General features: G+C 40.8%; 1 protein-coding gene across 3 annotated transcripts in view; it reads right to left on the bottom strand.

The window, feature by feature from the left end:
* GALNT1 (polypeptide N-acetylgalactosaminyltransferase 1) overlaps positions 1–17,041 on the bottom strand; it is a 205,261-nt gene that overhangs the window by 31,121 nt on the left and 157,099 nt on the right. For all 3 annotated transcript variants that reach the window (XM_083188257.1, XM_083188256.1, XM_083188258.1), the window contains exons 5-6: positions 8,440–8,647; positions 1,344–1,514 (exon numbers count right to left, since the gene is read on the bottom strand). In XM_083188257.1, coding sequence (XP_083044383.1) covers positions 1,344–1,514; positions 8,440–8,647 — 379 coding nt within the window. The remainder of the gene's footprint in view (positions 1–1,343; positions 1,515–8,439; positions 8,648–17,041) is intronic.

Here is a 17,041-nt window from a genome sequence, read left to right on the forward strand (position 1 = left end):
CAATAATGTCTATGGTTTTGGAAAGAAATATTCAGCAAACACATATGAGGAGATGTTCAGGGGTCCACACATTTGACCATGTGGTATACCATTCCCCTTGAAATTATAACATTTCAAGTAGCATGGTTTTAATGGTCTGTACTGGCAAATGGGCTGTAACGATTTACACCATGTGTGTGTGGTAGGGGCAGCAGCATATACTTTGGGTAACAGTGGCTGTTGCTCTAGGGTGTGGTGGTGGAGTAGACATAGTAAACAGGTTACTATGGCAGATGTGTAACCCTCACTCTAAACATAGATGCCACTGCTGCCAACTCACACAGGAGGGGCTGAGCAATCAGAAAAATGGTAGAATTATTATTTTACAGTCTATACTGCTCCCCTTTAGCTCTTTAGGTTTGTTCTGCCCAGAAATACTCACTACAGAAAGGGCAGCCGCTGCATTCTACAGCAGCCACTGCTTCGCTCCTCTGGGGCTACTAATGCAGTAGGCACTGGCTGAAGATCGGGGCACTCATGGGTGGCTCGGGAGAGCTCACGTTTGTGCGCTCTAGCATCCCCGAGTAGCCCCGAACTTCCCCCAGTGGTGATGGAGAGGATAGGTGGCGGGGACCGGGGACCAGCGACAAGGGGGGGGGGGTGAAAGAACTCTGGAGCTGCCAATTTAGACATCTATATACTGATAATTTTATTATAAGATACTTTGTATAATTGTATGATTATTTAACATATCTATATTCAGCATTATTTTTTTTCTCTTGTATTAGTGATATATTACAACATGGGAGCTGCCGAACTAAAAGTGCAATCCAGGTTTATGTAACGGTGTCACAGGATTTATACTTGAACAGTAAGGAGCCATGTCAGAGGAATGCATTGTGGAGCTGGTCTACAATGTCTTCCTATCATTGGAATATGAGAGTAGAAATGGCAACTCATGGGTGAGGTACTCTCCTCTCTTGCTAACATGCCCTTGGTGGCAAAAATACACCTCTTCACAATGTACCTTTTCTTTAGCTGTGAAATGTTGGTGGGTATGGTGCGTTTGAATGAATGGGTGCTGCACAGTATTAGAAATGTAAAGTGCTTTACTTAAGACACAGTATATAAACAAGAGTTAATTCCTTGTTCCCTAAACACAATTTATGTACTTATACAGTATCTTATGGATCTATGAACTAACATTAGGTGACTGAAAAATAAATTACGGTCCGTGGTGTTAACATTTTGTCAAACAGACTGATTAGTCTGCAAAAATACCTGACAGCATAATTTAACACCTAAGAAAAATACATGTGACACTGTTCAAAGCAAAGGATGAATAAGAATATGAAGTCAGTCACCTCACAGGAAGAGTTCGATCTCCCCTTCTGCGATCCATTTCTCGCTGGGGAACAGGGTACCATCTGAAGTTCAATTTCCAGTTGAACCCACCATACGTCATGTCAGAACCAGCCATGTACTCAAAGGTATCGTCGCTAATAACATCAATTATGGGGCACACCACGGTCCTCCTTTGTAAGGATTAAACAAAACTGCGTTAATAATGAGTTCAGACATGAGATACTACTTAATGTTAAATAAACAAGTTCTTCACAAACAATTTGAAGATCATTCTGAAAAATTAAAAACTGCTCTTTAAGATGTAGTCAATGAGTTGACTGAAAAATACATAATTTTAATTAACTTTGATACAACTTTTGTGAATTTCCACCCAGGTCTCTGCTGAAGACTTCCTTTCAACCCCCTGAGAAATTCTAGATCAAGCCCTTTTAGACATAAGCCTGGTCTGCCAGGCTGGTCTCAAGTCACATTTATACAGGTCAAACTCATACACATAAAGGTCTTACACACACACACATATATATATATATATATATAACCATACCCCACCACAATGGGCAGCCCTCGTGTTGCTAGGCTGCTTCTACTAAACACTGCATCAGGGACTGCAGCTGTACACCTGCCTCCTCCAGGCAGGTTTTCAGGAGACCCGTGTCACACCATTCATACAGCCGTGTTGCCTACCATGATCAATAGAAGGAGCTCTGACCATGGAACGGGTTGGTGCCTTTCAGAAATATATGAGACTCTGGTAGTTTGCCCGAGCCTCCAACAAATTACGGGAATCTCGCTATGTCCGGAAGGAATATTAAGCGAGAATTCAATTAGTGTTTTGGCTTTTATTTCACAAAATTTAGATACAAATTAAAAAAAGCCTGTATTTTACAAACAGTAAGTATATTGTTGTGGGGAATACACAAAGGGAGATTTCTGCTTAATTTTTAAGCGCTTTAGTTTAGATTTTACTAAATCACTCAGAAAATGCCTGAAAACACATGTAAATTGCTGTGTGTGTAGACCACACAGCAATTTAAATGCGCGGTCCCCCCAGTCTGAATCCGGCAGTGATTAATATCATGCACGCAAGTTATTAATCGGTCGGGGCCAGTGTTCCCAATGGAGAACACTGACCCTGACACCTCGCTCAGCACACAGTGCTCTGAAGCGGTGTGCTGAGAGAGCCAGAGCATTCAGAATGCTCCTCGCCCGTGTGTAGGGCCCTTTAGTGTGTATGGGAGAACTCCCACACAAAATAGCTCAGAACACATCTCCTGCTCAAGTCTCCCTGTGTTTATGTCACATTACTGTGCGGTAAATCATTCTCTATTTATCATACTTTCAACACAATAAATAGGATCGAACCTTCTCTAGGACTAGTTTAGCATGCTTTTGTGTATGGTAAATTAACAATTGAATTGGATACCGGCCTTCGCCTTGTTAAATGAACAGTAAATATCAGATGTCAGGTCTTTAAGAAAAATATATATTCATGATATAAAGGTGGCTTATTTTCATGGACTTTTCTTTCAATGCCACTAAAACAACTTTAGTTCTGCTGTCTCAGTTGGCAGTAATCCCGACACATACCTTGAAAGAGACCAAACACATTCCCAACACACAATGCACTGTATAATAACATAAATATAAACTTAAAAATAGTAAGTGGTGTCCTTCCGAGCAGATCTAAACAATCTTCAGCTACTGTTGCTCCAGACCAAAACATACTTTCACAGCTGACCAGCTGTATGTTGAAAAGTTTTAAGTCATATTCTTACACATTCAGGCAGCAGGGTCTGGGTTAAACTTGAGTTCAATACCTTACGAAAAAACATATTTCACTACTTTATTTAATATTTTTTTGTTGTTGCAGGAACCGTAATAACCCAATGGAAAAATGAAAAAAGCCCAAACCGTCTCCAAGACTATGCATCAGTCAGTCCCTTGCAATTGGTCAACATGGGGATAAAAACATGATTTTAAAAGAGTGGGGAACAAATAAGTTTGTCTCATTTAGCTAAGGTTTGTTTGCAGTTTACATTAGGTGCATTTCAAATTATATAATATAATAGCAGGCAAAAGAAGAATTAGGTGGTTTGTTAAACAAAATCATCTATCTATCTATATATATGGGTAGTGTCCGTTTGTGTCTCTGAAACACTACCATCTGTTGGCAGTGAGTAAAACTACATCTCTCTCTCACACATGCACAGAGAGGCAATGACAAGGTAGCAGACTAGCTTTAGAAGCATTTGCTTCGAGCAGGCTTACTATTTTAGAACGGTCAATGTTTTTCTAAAATGGCATTGTTTAGCAAGGGCGCAATGACCTGAACATTAAGCTCTGGAAAGGTGAAGTGAGCACATCCAGGATTCTGGCATACAGTTTTCTTTTACGTTCCTAGCAGGACTACCTGCAATTCTATAGTCATCCTGATTGAGTAGGCATTTGATATATTTGTGGTACTGTAAAATAATAAATGTATCTGTCTAACCATGTAGGTGTCTAATCATCTGATTTAAATCCCAAAAAAAAAAAAAAGTAGTGCAAGAACTTCTTCATTTTGAAATGTAGTAAGTAGAGGTTGATTGGCAACCACCCCATAGGCCCTAGGAAGATTACCAGTGGCCCAGGCACCTAAGGGGGGTTACCTGTGGCCGGTCAAGAGTAGAGGGTGACAAACTGTTGGTGTGGGTATGGTAGGGAATAGAGGGTGGCATGCTGGTGTGGGTGTGTTTGGGGTAGAAGTGGGCAGACTGGTAATGTGAATGTGTACAGTGGCGACTTTTTGGAATAATTTTCCAGGGAAGGGTGTTGTAGTGAAATTAGCCTAAAGTCTCAAACACAACTGCAAAAAAATGGATGGCTGCAACTTTGTCCAACTCAGTCAGGTCCTATGAAGAGGGATATGTCCCTTAAAGAGGGATATGCACCCCTTCAACAGATCCACCTCCATGAGGGCTGTTTCCAGAAACTTCCTGGGCTTATTTTCCATTCTCATCCGCCCCTGGTACTAATGTATTCTATTATTCCTCAGAGTGGCTAGAACACCGTTGAGGTTAAAAAGTAAATTAAAGTGAAACTGTACTGTGCGTAAAAACGAACACACAGGCAGAAAGGATACATTTCACGTGTTCACAGCTTAAACACCAAACACACTGCTTGTATTATTTGGGGAATTGAAGATTTGTTTGACCAAACTAAGTGCATTAGAAGAGCTGAACATTAGATACTAGTTTAAAGGTGCGTGTGAGAAGTTTTACGATTGGGTAAATCTCAATAAGCAGGTTGATCTACTTTCTTCAAGATGCTCACCTCTATAGCATTGCATTATTATCTGTATTCAGTACCATCTGCACAGATAAATACCGTACAGTAATAAAGCTATAAAACAAACTTTAATAGCATGTATCAATCCAAAATTAAAAAGCTGGCGCTTGCAAACTGGAATAAATTACCTTTTCAATAGTAACCAGCTGCATTTTAACATTTTGTTTAAAGTATTTTAAAAAATGAAAGCAAATATCTAACAAGATGCTTTTGACAACATGCATGTGACAGTGATATGAACAACATGCAAGTATTATTCAGACTACTGTACATAAAATTTAAATTCCAAATAAGCATCATCCACACTGCTTTTTGGGAATGCCTATTAGCTTCCTATGGTTTCTGCAATATATATCAGCTGTGGTTTTAGTTATAATTCCTACATTATTAGCAGGACAAAAGCTTTAGAAGTAGATAGATAAGAAAAAACTCTTACTATAAAAAGATAAATAAACCAAAAGATTATGAACAAGGAGGTGTGCAGTTTTAACCTTGTCTTATTGATTCCCACTTCAGGAAAGGCAGTCTGCCAAGAACAAGCAATATTTTTAAGCTTTAAATAAAACATGAACACATTTGCGTACAGTATTTTTATGTTAAAGGCTATAAGAGAACGTTAAATATGTTCAGCTCAAAAATCAATAAAGAGTATTATGCAGAAAAATAAGTTTTCAGCATAGGTAAAAATTTCAAGAATGAAAATTTGCTTTTATGCTCACCAGAACAGAGACACATACTGTAGGTATATGTTCAATTGATGCCGGATCCATTCCAAAAATCTTTGCCAGAATGGATCTTGCATCAGTTATTCAATGCAGCCACCAAATCTGATTTTGTTGGACTTGGCTGCTGATTGGGGAACGGGTGATCACGGCGGCGGGAGCCGGGCGAGCGGCGGTGGGTACAGGAGTCGGTGGTGGGTACGGGAGGGTGCATGGTGGTGGACAGGAGGACAGCACCGTGTAAACTGCTGCTGCTCACATGGGGCCATCCTCCCTGCCTCAAACCGGCATCTTTTTATGTCTGATTGAGATTGACGGAAACACCTTTCAGTTTTGTCTGTGTTTCCGTCAAAAGCAGGTGGATTAGTAAATGAGTCTCCCGGGGACCTCAAGGGCAATTTTGTATGACTTATTCTTATGACTAGTGTATGAGGGCCTTAAGCCTAAACAGCTTTCCAATTTTTACCAACACAAGGGTTGAATTGATGTTCAAGAAAAAAAATATTGTGATAGTAGTCAGGGATTTTTTACATGTTAAATTTTCAGATTCACATGAGGATCACAGATTTTCAAAGTCCACTGCTAAAACATCCATGGCCGACTGGTAGATTGGATTGTCTTTGGGAAATGTATGACCCGCACTACTCTGGAAGTAGGAGTTTTCGGTTCAGTGAGTAAGAAGTCATTACTCGAAAGCTTTTACCCATTTCATGTTGTGCAAATATACCCACAATTAGAAGGTGGTTATGTTGGATATCACAGGTATACATTACGGAAGACATTTGCATCAAATAATCCTTTGGAGACATCATAAACCTACTCGTAGGTAGTTAATTACTCCAACTACATGATCACATTGTTAGCTTGATCTTCCATGCTGTGTTAGGTTATATAAGATGTAACTACTAGTGGGAATACATATGGGAATGTTAGTACATATACATAAGTGAAGAATTAATACTTAATATTAAATGAATAATAAAGAGGTTATTTCATTTCAAGAATTAAGTGACTAAAATGTAAAATGATAACATTTGCAAAATCATGATCATTTATAAAGTTTGCCTTTAAATCTGTATAGCTCATCACACCTTTCTGCCTTGATATACGGTATGTGGAAATGGCAAATATGACCACAATAAAACTTGCTTCTTTAATTACTGCTGCTGAAGTGCTGTAACCATTGATTTTATGGTACTACCCAGACATGTCTTTGGCTCAGCATCTACTGCATACTGTCTTAGAAGTGCATTAAAAAGCACTCATTCAATGTCCATTATTTAATAGTTCAGGTTTGCCATCTAAGTGAATATGCACAATATGAGCACTGTATGTAATGGTCTACATTGTCATTAATAAATAAGCTATAAAATAACAGCTTGGCAATATTCTGATCACCTAAATCAATTATCTGGAGAGGGTTGCTTCCTGTGAGACATCACCAACTACAGCAGGCAAAAGTTATGCTTACACTTCATATCATGATGACCGCCCAGCATAGCATGACATTTAAAGAGCAGTTGAAACATCAGACAAGCAGAAAACTGTCCACATCACATTGTAGAAGAGACCATATTAGTTAAGAGGCTCATGCACCAGCGATGGCGGTACCCCGAACTCTCGGGACTGCCGTTCCACCGATCAGCAATCCATTGGGAAACAGGGATATTAAGCATGTTAAAAAAATCCCAAATCCATGATCCACATGTTTTGTATCCCTAATCCCCCGAAATCACTGTCCGGGGATCAAGGGATTGCCTTAATACACAGCTAGTTTATGGGCACAATTATGCAGCTAATTTCATATCAGCAAATCGAACTGTGACAGTGGGCAGTGAACAAAGCAAAGATTGTCCCACAGTAAAGACATCTTAAAATTAATTCCAGGCATACTTATCAGGGTTGGTCTGGCCCACAAGGGTTCAGGAAAAGGTTGCAAACTGTGCACTCTAATTATACATTGTTACTTTATTATACCCATTTTACTCACTGTTCCAAGATTGGTCAGATCTGGGAGAATTGGAGGACTTATTACGGTACATTAGATTTCTGAACATCTACGCGGTGTACTTAATAGAAAACTTGCTTCTAAAGAGCTTTGCACCTGATTTGACCACCAGATAAGCACATAACCCTTATCCATAAAAAAACATAAGCGCAGACCCAAAAACAGAGAGTAATGCTTAAGGTCACTTCACAATTAATATTGTCAAGGGGGAATCTGGAAAAGATATAGACAATTTCTAGCTCAACACCATTAGGTCGACATTAACAAAAGGTCAACACATGAAAAACATCAACATGGCAATGGTCTTCACATGAAAAGGTCGACATGTGTTATTTAAATTTCTTCCATTTTGCGTTTTTATACTTTAACCTCCATGTGGACTCCAAATGGGAAGAGTAAGTTGTGCTGAGCGCAGTGTTAGTGATGTAAGGTACCTGCCCAATGCATGGGGCGCAAAGAGAGCCAGGTCAGTAAATGGGGGTCCACCTGCTCAGGTGTTGATACTGCTTTGAGCTCTAAGTAGCTCACTTTTCCTGTTTTGCGCTCAAAATCTAACTACTATAGAAAGTGGTTCACCCCCTGTGAAAAACGCCCAGTGTGTATGCACCTTAAGACGCATTTTCATCCAAAAAGATAACCAACGCTAGCAGTCTCAATGTGCCTGGTAAGTGGGACTGCTTGGTGTGACTGCAGCAAAGAAAATGTATCATGAGTTGACTGCATTAAAAAGAAAAACTAGAGATGGTTTGCACATCTTTATCAGATACCTAGCTGCCAAGGATTCCACATTTTAGTGTTGTTTAAACTGCAGTGTGCCAGGAAATCTTCAAATGAAAATCCTACATAAAACGTATGCTTAAATTTCTTTTGGTTTACTTTAACTCTTCAGTTTTATACTTGCATCTACAATTTGTTGCAACTTGTTCCTTATACAGGACAACTTTGAAAACCAGTTTCAGACATTTGTGAACAATAAACCAGAATATATATATTACATTAGAAAAGAGCGTTTGATGTAAGAAGCTAGAATAGGTTTACCTGTCATGTTTAATCCGTGCCAGCAAAGGTTCCAGCCAGCCTACAGTACACTCACAATGTGCATCTAGAAATGTGATAACCTGTCCTTTGGAAGAAGCAGCACCTCTTAACCTGGCCCTTATCAGCCCTGAGCGTTGTTCCATTCGAATGACATAGACTGGCACTTTCAGCTTTCTGACATACATCTCCAGTGGTCTTTTCAAAAAATCTGATACAAAAAGAATAAAAACATTTTTTAAACCTGAAACATACAAAAAGCACACAAGAAAAAATAAGTTGTGACAGGCACCTCAATTTGACACACCATGAAATATTGTTGCTAAATAAATATTCTATTATTTAAGTAAATCATGAAATTTACTTTTATAAAGTCTCCCAACAGAAACAACACACTGAAGCAGAGAGAATACTCAACTTGATATTTTTATATTGATATTTTTATAGTTCACAGCCATAACCTAAATGTCATTGCCGTGCATTTAGACTTTAAAAATTCAGTAACATTACTATGTATGGATGTTAAAGCTTGTGTTGTAGTTTGACAAAAAAGTCACCAAAGTGACAATATAGGAGCTTATGGGATGGGTGGTTCAGTCAGCTGCTCACACTAGGGGGGATCAATCCCAGGAAACAAAGGCCAAAAAAAAAAAAAAAGGGGTGTGGAGCGCTCAGGAAAAATAATAAAATATAGTGTAATAATTTTTTTTTAAAGTAATCTGATCAATTTTCAAAGTTGATAAAGTTGTCTTAGATAAGTATTATCCCATTGTCCTTCCAATCTGTAGTTGAGTGCAAATTTCATGTCATTGTGTATATTTCATTGTTTTATTGCTTTTTATTCATTAATTAATGTTACAATATATCTCAATATATGAGATCAAATAAATAATTCTAATTTATGTGATACCCAATTGATCAGATTACTTTAAATAGAGAATTATAACACAATTTTATTTTTAATTTTTCCTGAGCGCTCCACACCCCTTTCTTTTTTCTCTTTGACCTTGTGTTGTAGTTTGTCTCATTTACCAAACAATCTCTTTGCAAAAAACAAAACAAAAACACAACATTTGGGCATTAACTCAAGCCTAATCATAGTACTGTACATATATACAAAACACCGAAAACTGCAATATGAATGTTCTCGAGCTGCTTTAAAGAAAAAAAATTAAGGGGGATATCCTATTAGCAGCAGCGGCAGAAATTTACCACTTATAAAGGATTCCCCTGGGAACCTATAAGCCCTGATGCTGCAACTTAATCATTTCCAAGCCGTGATAACTTATGGGTCCAGGAATTTATACCGAAAACCATGGTGAACAACTTCAAATAAAACATTTGTGGCTGAAAAAAGGGGCTTTAATAGGATAGCCTGATACTCGCCATCAGGCTAAAAACTTTCTAATTCCATATAGAGTGCTCTAAGAACGGTTCTGGTATAAATAGTGGACAATGTCTAGGCCAGGAATCACTAGGGTGACAACTAATAGTCCACTGAGTTGGGAGAAACCTGAAAATGGTTCTCATACTCTATGTAGACCCAAGGTCAACACAAGCAAAATGTTCACATGAACATGGTCAACACATGAAAAAAGGTCAACACTAGTGTTTTCTATTATTTGGTGCCTAGGTCAAAATTAACACTGTATAAAAGTGTACAGTGTGCACTCGCCATGCTCTGGACAGAGTGTCTCGCTGCGCTTAGCACACTATTATATTCCCCCTCCATGCCCACTGGGATGCAAAAGTATGAAAAAAATTGTTTATAAAAAAAATCATCATTTATTCCTACCTTTTGCTTGTATCGACCTGTCAGTATCAACCTAGAGTATGTCAACCATTTTTAGGTGTTGACCGGATACCTTAAGAATTAAGCAGTGAAAAGTGATCAAGAGGAGAACCAACCAGCCTCTGTCATTTTCAAACACAGCCTGTAAGATGGCAGGTAAGAGCAGGCTGGCTGGTACACTAGACAGTCATAAGACAGCCTGTAAGATGGAAGTAAGACCAAACTGGTACACTAGAGCAGACATAAGAAGTGATATTTGTGTCAACATGGAGGTCTGGATTTGGAGTCGCACTCAAAATTAATGTGGAAAAACACACGACAGGCTGATCCAACTTTGATGAAATGTCCTTAAACAAGTCAAAATGAGGCTCAGTCGTGTGTGTGTGGCCTCCCTGTGCCTGTATGACCTCCTTACAATGCCTGGGCATGCTCCTGATGAGGTGGCGGATGGTCTCCTGAGGGATCTCCTCCCAGACCTGGACTAAAGCATCCGCCAACTCCTGGACAGTCTGTGGTGCAACGTGGCGTTGGTGGATGGAGCGAGACATGATGTCCCAGATGTGCTCAATTTGTTCAGTTCTGGGGAATGGGCGGGCCAGTCCTTAGCATTAATGCCTTCATCTTGCAGGAACTGCTGACACACTCCAGCCACATGAGGTATAGCATGGTCTTGCATTAGGAGGAACCCAGGGCCAACCGCACCAGCATATGGTCTCATGAGGGGTCTGAGAATCTCGTTTTGGTACCTAATGGCAGTCAGGCAAGCACATGGAGGGCTGTGTGGCCCCCCAAAGAAATGCCACCTCACACCATTACTGACCCACTGCCAAACTGGTCAGGTTGAAGGATGTTGCAGGCAGCAGAACATTCTCCTTGGTGTCTCCAGACTCTGTCACATGCTCAGTGTGAACCTGCTTTCATCTGTGAAGAGCACAGGGTGCCAGTTTTGAATTTGCCAATCTTGGGGTTCTCTGGCAAATGCCATACGTTCTGCATGGTGTTGGGCTGTAAGCACAATCCCACCTGTGGATGTCGGGCCCTCATACCACCCTCATGGAGTCTGTTTCTAACCATTTTTGTAGACACATGCATATTTGTGGTCTGCTGGAGGTCATTTAGCAGGGCTCTGGCAGTGCTCCTCCTACTCCTTGCACAAGGGTGGAGGTAGCGGTCCTGCTGCTGGGTTATTGCCCTCCTACACGTCTCCCGATGTACTGGCCTGTCTCCTGGTAGCGCCTCCATGCTCTGGACACTATGCTGACAGACCCAACAAACCTTGCCACACCTCGCATTGATGTGCCATCCTGGATGAGCTGCACTACCTAAGCCACTTGTGTGGGTTGTAAACTGTCTCATGCTACCACTAGAGTGAAAGCACCGCTATCTTTTAAAAGTGACCAAAACATCAGCCAGAAAGAATAGGAGCTGAGAAGTGGTCTGTGGTAACCACCTGAAGAACAACTCCTTTATTGGGGGTGTCTTGCTAATTGCCTATAATTTCCACCTGTTATCTATTCCATTTGCATAACAGCATGCAAAATTGATTGTCAATCAGTGCTGATTCCTAAGTGAACAGTTTGATTTCACAGAAGTGTGATTGACTTGGAGTTACATTGTGTTGTTTAAGTGTTCCCTTTATTTTTTTGAGCAGTGTATAACAGAATTAACAATATCAGTCATTAACGTTTTTATCAATAATTTCCTAACCGATATCATTTTGTTTGCCACTGTAGTGAAGCCATATTTTTGGTAACATATACGTGACTCAGGATGTGGCATGTGTCACCTGAGCTGAACCTCAGATGATTGTTTTAGGCTTGCCTGACAAGAGTACCGATCACACCTAAGTGGCCATATTATTCATTGTTACAGCAGAGGCTGCAACTCAGACCAAGGAAGTGAGAGTGAACCTGTACAACTGTTAGACTAGATTTCTTCTATGGAGCATCTACAGCTGTTATACATTAGAGAATGTAATAATTTCAGCTTTTTATTAGACACACATAAAAAGGAGAAAAGCTCAAGGCTCACACATTTAAGGGAGTGCAAGCTTTTAAGTCTAGAAAAACCAATAAAGAAAGAGCAATCCCAGCAGAATATGTAGAGCAGTACTGTACTATGTTAGTTGGGCGCCCACTAAGCCATTTGCTTAGTTTTCCGCATCCCCTTGCCACACTATATAAAATAAACTCCATGCTGACATGGATAATGGGGGTATGAGCGTACCAAGTAGTGAACACCCAACTAACATATAAGTACCTGTAGAGCTACTGTACTTTACTTTGAATATTGAACCTGCAGGGCCAGTGAGAACATGATCTGAAACACTGTGAATGCAACGGCAGATATTACACTCAACAGCAAGTGCAGCTTAATGCATTGGGTTCTTAACCTCCACATTGATTACTTTAATTGTGCGTGCAAAAATGTATCTATTTTGTTGGGTCAGTAATTATTACAACAGGTATCAGCTTGAAATCTTAAAAACATGACTTAAGGGTTGGAGGTTGAGTACTATTGGCTTAATAAAAACTGGTAGATCGGTCACACACTTCAACCTCAGAAGATATTCACGATAGCCTTAATTTAATAAATAGAAAATCTTCCAAAAAATTACCTTGAAACACCCACAATATTAATCCTATAATATAACCGAAATGCTCACCTGCTCTAAAACTTTACCACATGCCACTTTAATATGTCAACTGTCTGCAATTTAGCCCTTATGCCTGCTCAAAGCACCAAATTCCTCTAAAGGCCTCCCAAAACATCTAGATGCTATCTAGATTCCTTGATCCAATCAGAACTGCGGATCAGCAGGTATTAATAACCAGCAAACTGTTGGGGGAATCAGGGAAACTCTTCATGTTAAAAATCAATAATTGCTGATATTTAATTTGGGATTAGATTATAAACTATGGATCTGCTCAAAGATTAAGCATTCCTCAGAACTTGCGTCCTTATTCTGCGATCAGAGAGTCGATGCCCAGACAGAGTGAAACCCAGCCCTGTTCAGGCCTGCAAATAACTTGCAAAAATATCACTGGCCAGCTGCAACTCTATAGACAACTCACTCACCATCTAATGATTTTTCCTGTCTTTTTCCAACTGTGATCCTTCCACAACTCTGCGATAGAAACAGGCTTATTGAGACCAGGGAGGTTGTCGCACACCCTCCCTTAAAATGCTTGGGCATGTCTGAATGTTTTCTGTCACTCCCAAAAAATGGCCAGATACCACCCCCAAAAATCTTCCTGTCATTCAATTTGGGAGGGGATTGTGAAAAAAGTAATCACTGATTTTTGTCACTGCTTAAACTTGCACATGAACAATTGTTCGATAATCAATCGCCTTGCAAGTTTGCACAACAGCAATCAACTCTGTATAAAATCACCTTGGTTGCAAACTCTAAATCTTTGTTGCCATGGTAACCAGAGTTTGTTGATATCAGTATATGGAAAAGTAAAAACAAAACACAAAAACAAAACACACTGGCAAAAGCCCGGTTTTCTAGATCAGAAGAGTCTTTGTCTTTTGTAAGAACCGCCCTCACCGTTTTATACCTAAAACTACCAGTTAACCACACCGAGTTAACCTTCCAGCCAGCCTTTACCATCAGAACGATTTCAGGCCCAAACGCATGATTTGATGGGTGGTGTGATGCATTGCGTGTTTTTAATTGCACACTGAGGTGTTTCGGTTCCATCGTTCGATGAATCATGCAGGTCGTTCGATGAATCATGTATCCTTATGCGCTGCACACATGATCAGTCATGTTTGGATGCAGATCGTGAGTGGATTTTTGCACATGCAATTGGTCGTTCGATGGATGATATGAACCATGTTATTTGACTGCCCTCCTCATGTGGTGCAGCATTGTGATTTCAGAGGAGAAGAAAACAAACCCTGGAGCTGCTACAGAATACCCAACCATGTTGGGTATTCTCCTATCCTCCTCCTGTGCTGTGACCTCTCCCACTGCCCACAGCATAGGACCAGGGTTTCCAAAAATGCCCTATACCGCTTATTTTACTCTAAATTGGTACCCGGGGACTCAGTTTCTAAAACTGAAGGAGTCTCCAGGGACGCGCTGTGCTGCAGCTGAGAGCTGCCCGTGAGCCAATCACTGGAGCTGCTCCTGGGGCCCAATCATTGTACAGTGGCCACCAGCAGCCAATCACAAGTGGCTTGTTTTACACTTCGCAGCGCTCTGCCTGTTTTTTAAATTTCTAAAGCCATTCCCTGGCATGCAGACAGCCCGCTCACCTACTCTGGTGAGCGACGTGTTAGCTTTTCCATCCCCAGGGCAGAGTGCATGAAATGCCCACTGGGCAATCAGCAAGCAAACACCTCCCCCCCCCCCCCCCCGTGGCAACCAGCATGTAACTCCTGCAACAAGCATGTAGGTGAGCAGCAATTATGTGGTTTAATATGTGCTGGGCATAACAGTGTGTGCCATAATGTGTAATGGGCATAACAGTGTGTGCCATAATGTGTACTGGGCATAGCGATGTGTGCCATAGGGCCAGATTCTCACAGCCAAAAACAGCCAGCTCCTGCCTGACTTTTTTCAAACACAGTCTGTGACATGGCAGGTAGGAGCTAATTGGCCGGCTGCTTATCACTCTCCATTTTATCACTTTTGAAGCTTAGAGAATCTGGCCCATAATGTGTACTGGGCATAGCGGTTTGTGCCATAATGTGTACTGGGCATAGCGGTGTGTGTGAGCTATAATGTGTACTGGGCATAGCGGTGTGTGTGAGCTATAATGTGTACTGGGCATTATGGTGTGTGGCGTAATGTGAATTGATACTATTATGTGGCCACACCCCTTCCCCGAAGCCATGCCCTCAATTTTTGTCCCTGTCCCGGTTTTCAAAATTAGGTATTTTCTAGTATAGATGTATCCTGAGTTATAGGAGTGTTCCAATTGAAACAGCGGCATCTGCTGGCAGAGAGTGAAACTACATCTGTTTCTCACGCATGCACAAATATAGAAGGTAGCAGACTAGCTTTCGAAGCCTTAGCTTTGAGTGGGCTTACTAGTTTTATTAACATTTTATGTTTGTCATTCAAATATTTGACTGAATAGATAAGCAAAAAAGACCAACTCAATGACATGGACTATAATACAATAACTGTAACTTCACATGCATGTAGCACACTCTTGGTGTCTCACTTTCAAATCTTATTCAATTTAGATAGAGCTAACTCAACGATACTGCCAAAATAGCTTGCATGAATAAGCGCTAAGTGACCTTTGTGCAATGCTGCCGTGAAACGGGAGGAAAGAGATCTTTTCTGACAGATCTTCTGTTAATGATGAAGAAACAAGAGGCCATTAAGATAGTCAAAATGCTCCCTGTTTCAGACTCTGATAGCCACGACTTAGGCATGGAAACAATATATGAAAAAGGTACTGCAGGAGGTGACAGAGGCCAAACCGTTTATAGTTTGCATGAATGGCATAATCCGACAGGCTTTGTCTAGGGAAAGTAACGGTCAAATTAATTATTCCTTTAACTGGATAGTTGCACATTCATGGTATATATACAATATAAGTAAATACTGAATGATTTATTTAATAAATAAGCTGTTAAAAGATCAAGACCATTAAGAAACTTAATTTTCCAGTAATTTGATCTTTTAGTCTTACCTACTTGTAGGACACTTATTAATATGACCGTTTATTCATACAGCAACACCATATTTTTCAGCACTGCACAGTAAATATTTAATCATTCACATCAGTCTCTCCCTCTTCGGGTCTAAATTCTCTAACATGCATATGCAAAACATTAACTCAACACATTTTGGTAAAGTTTGTTGTACCAAAGAGTTGGGTACAGTATACTTGCAATTAGGATGCCAGGGTCTGTGCTCTGACCACCGGCAACCTGACTGCCATAAACCCAGCAGTCACAAGCGATTAAACTAACCCTACCCCTGCCTGCATCTTAATACTAACCCTCCCCTATCACAGATTAACCCTGGAAAACGTCTTTGTGAAAAGCACATTCTCATGGACAGAACGTAGAAAATGCTGAACGTGTTCAAAAGCAAGCCAGACTATTCTCATCTCCAGAGTGTCAGTATTTAAGCTGTCTGATGTGATCCAGACAAGTTCATCTGTAAAATCAGACCCACTGGCAGGTCCCACATATGCCATTATACCCATAGATGAAAGCTTCTATTGGCAGGATCATTCCCGTGAAAAGCATTTAAGTGTACAATGTAATTTGTAGCTGGAACAGAGGTTGATGTGTCAGATACTAGTGCAGTGTCTATTTGTACACCAAACACAAAACCTGCGGTACTTGTTTCCTAGCACGGCCACAACGATCTTAATCGCGGGCATCGCGGCCACTAAAAAATCGGGTGCGATGGGCCAGACACGATGCCCGCGATTTCCCCATAGAGAACAATGTTAAATGCCTCAATTTACCCGCGATGACCACGATTTCCCATAGGAAACAATGTGAAATGGCTCAATTTAGCCAAATGATCATAGGAACAATAGTAAATGGGCCAAAAACACCCCTGAACATTGAAATGTCCCCCCAAAAGTAGTTGACGCCACCCCGCCATCAACGTGAACCCGAAGCGTGGCGAGCGCAGTGAGCCCGCGAGGGGCGGCGGTACGCGTCCTCCGACCTTTTCATGCCCTACTATCCACTAGGGCGTGGAGTGAGAATAGAATAGTGTGTGCGAGCGCAGCGAGCCACCGAGCCCGAAGCGTGGCGAGCGCAGCGAGCCCCGCAAGGGGACGCGGATACCTTCACAGTTATACGCGTCCCCTCGCGGGCTTCCCA

This window comes from Crinia signifera, chromosome 5 (genome assembly GCF_055691185.1).
Source record: "Crinia signifera chromosome 5, ASM5569118v1, whole genome shotgun sequence".
Classification (NCBI taxonomy): domain Eukaryota; kingdom Metazoa; phylum Chordata; class Amphibia; order Anura; family Myobatrachidae; genus Crinia; species Crinia signifera.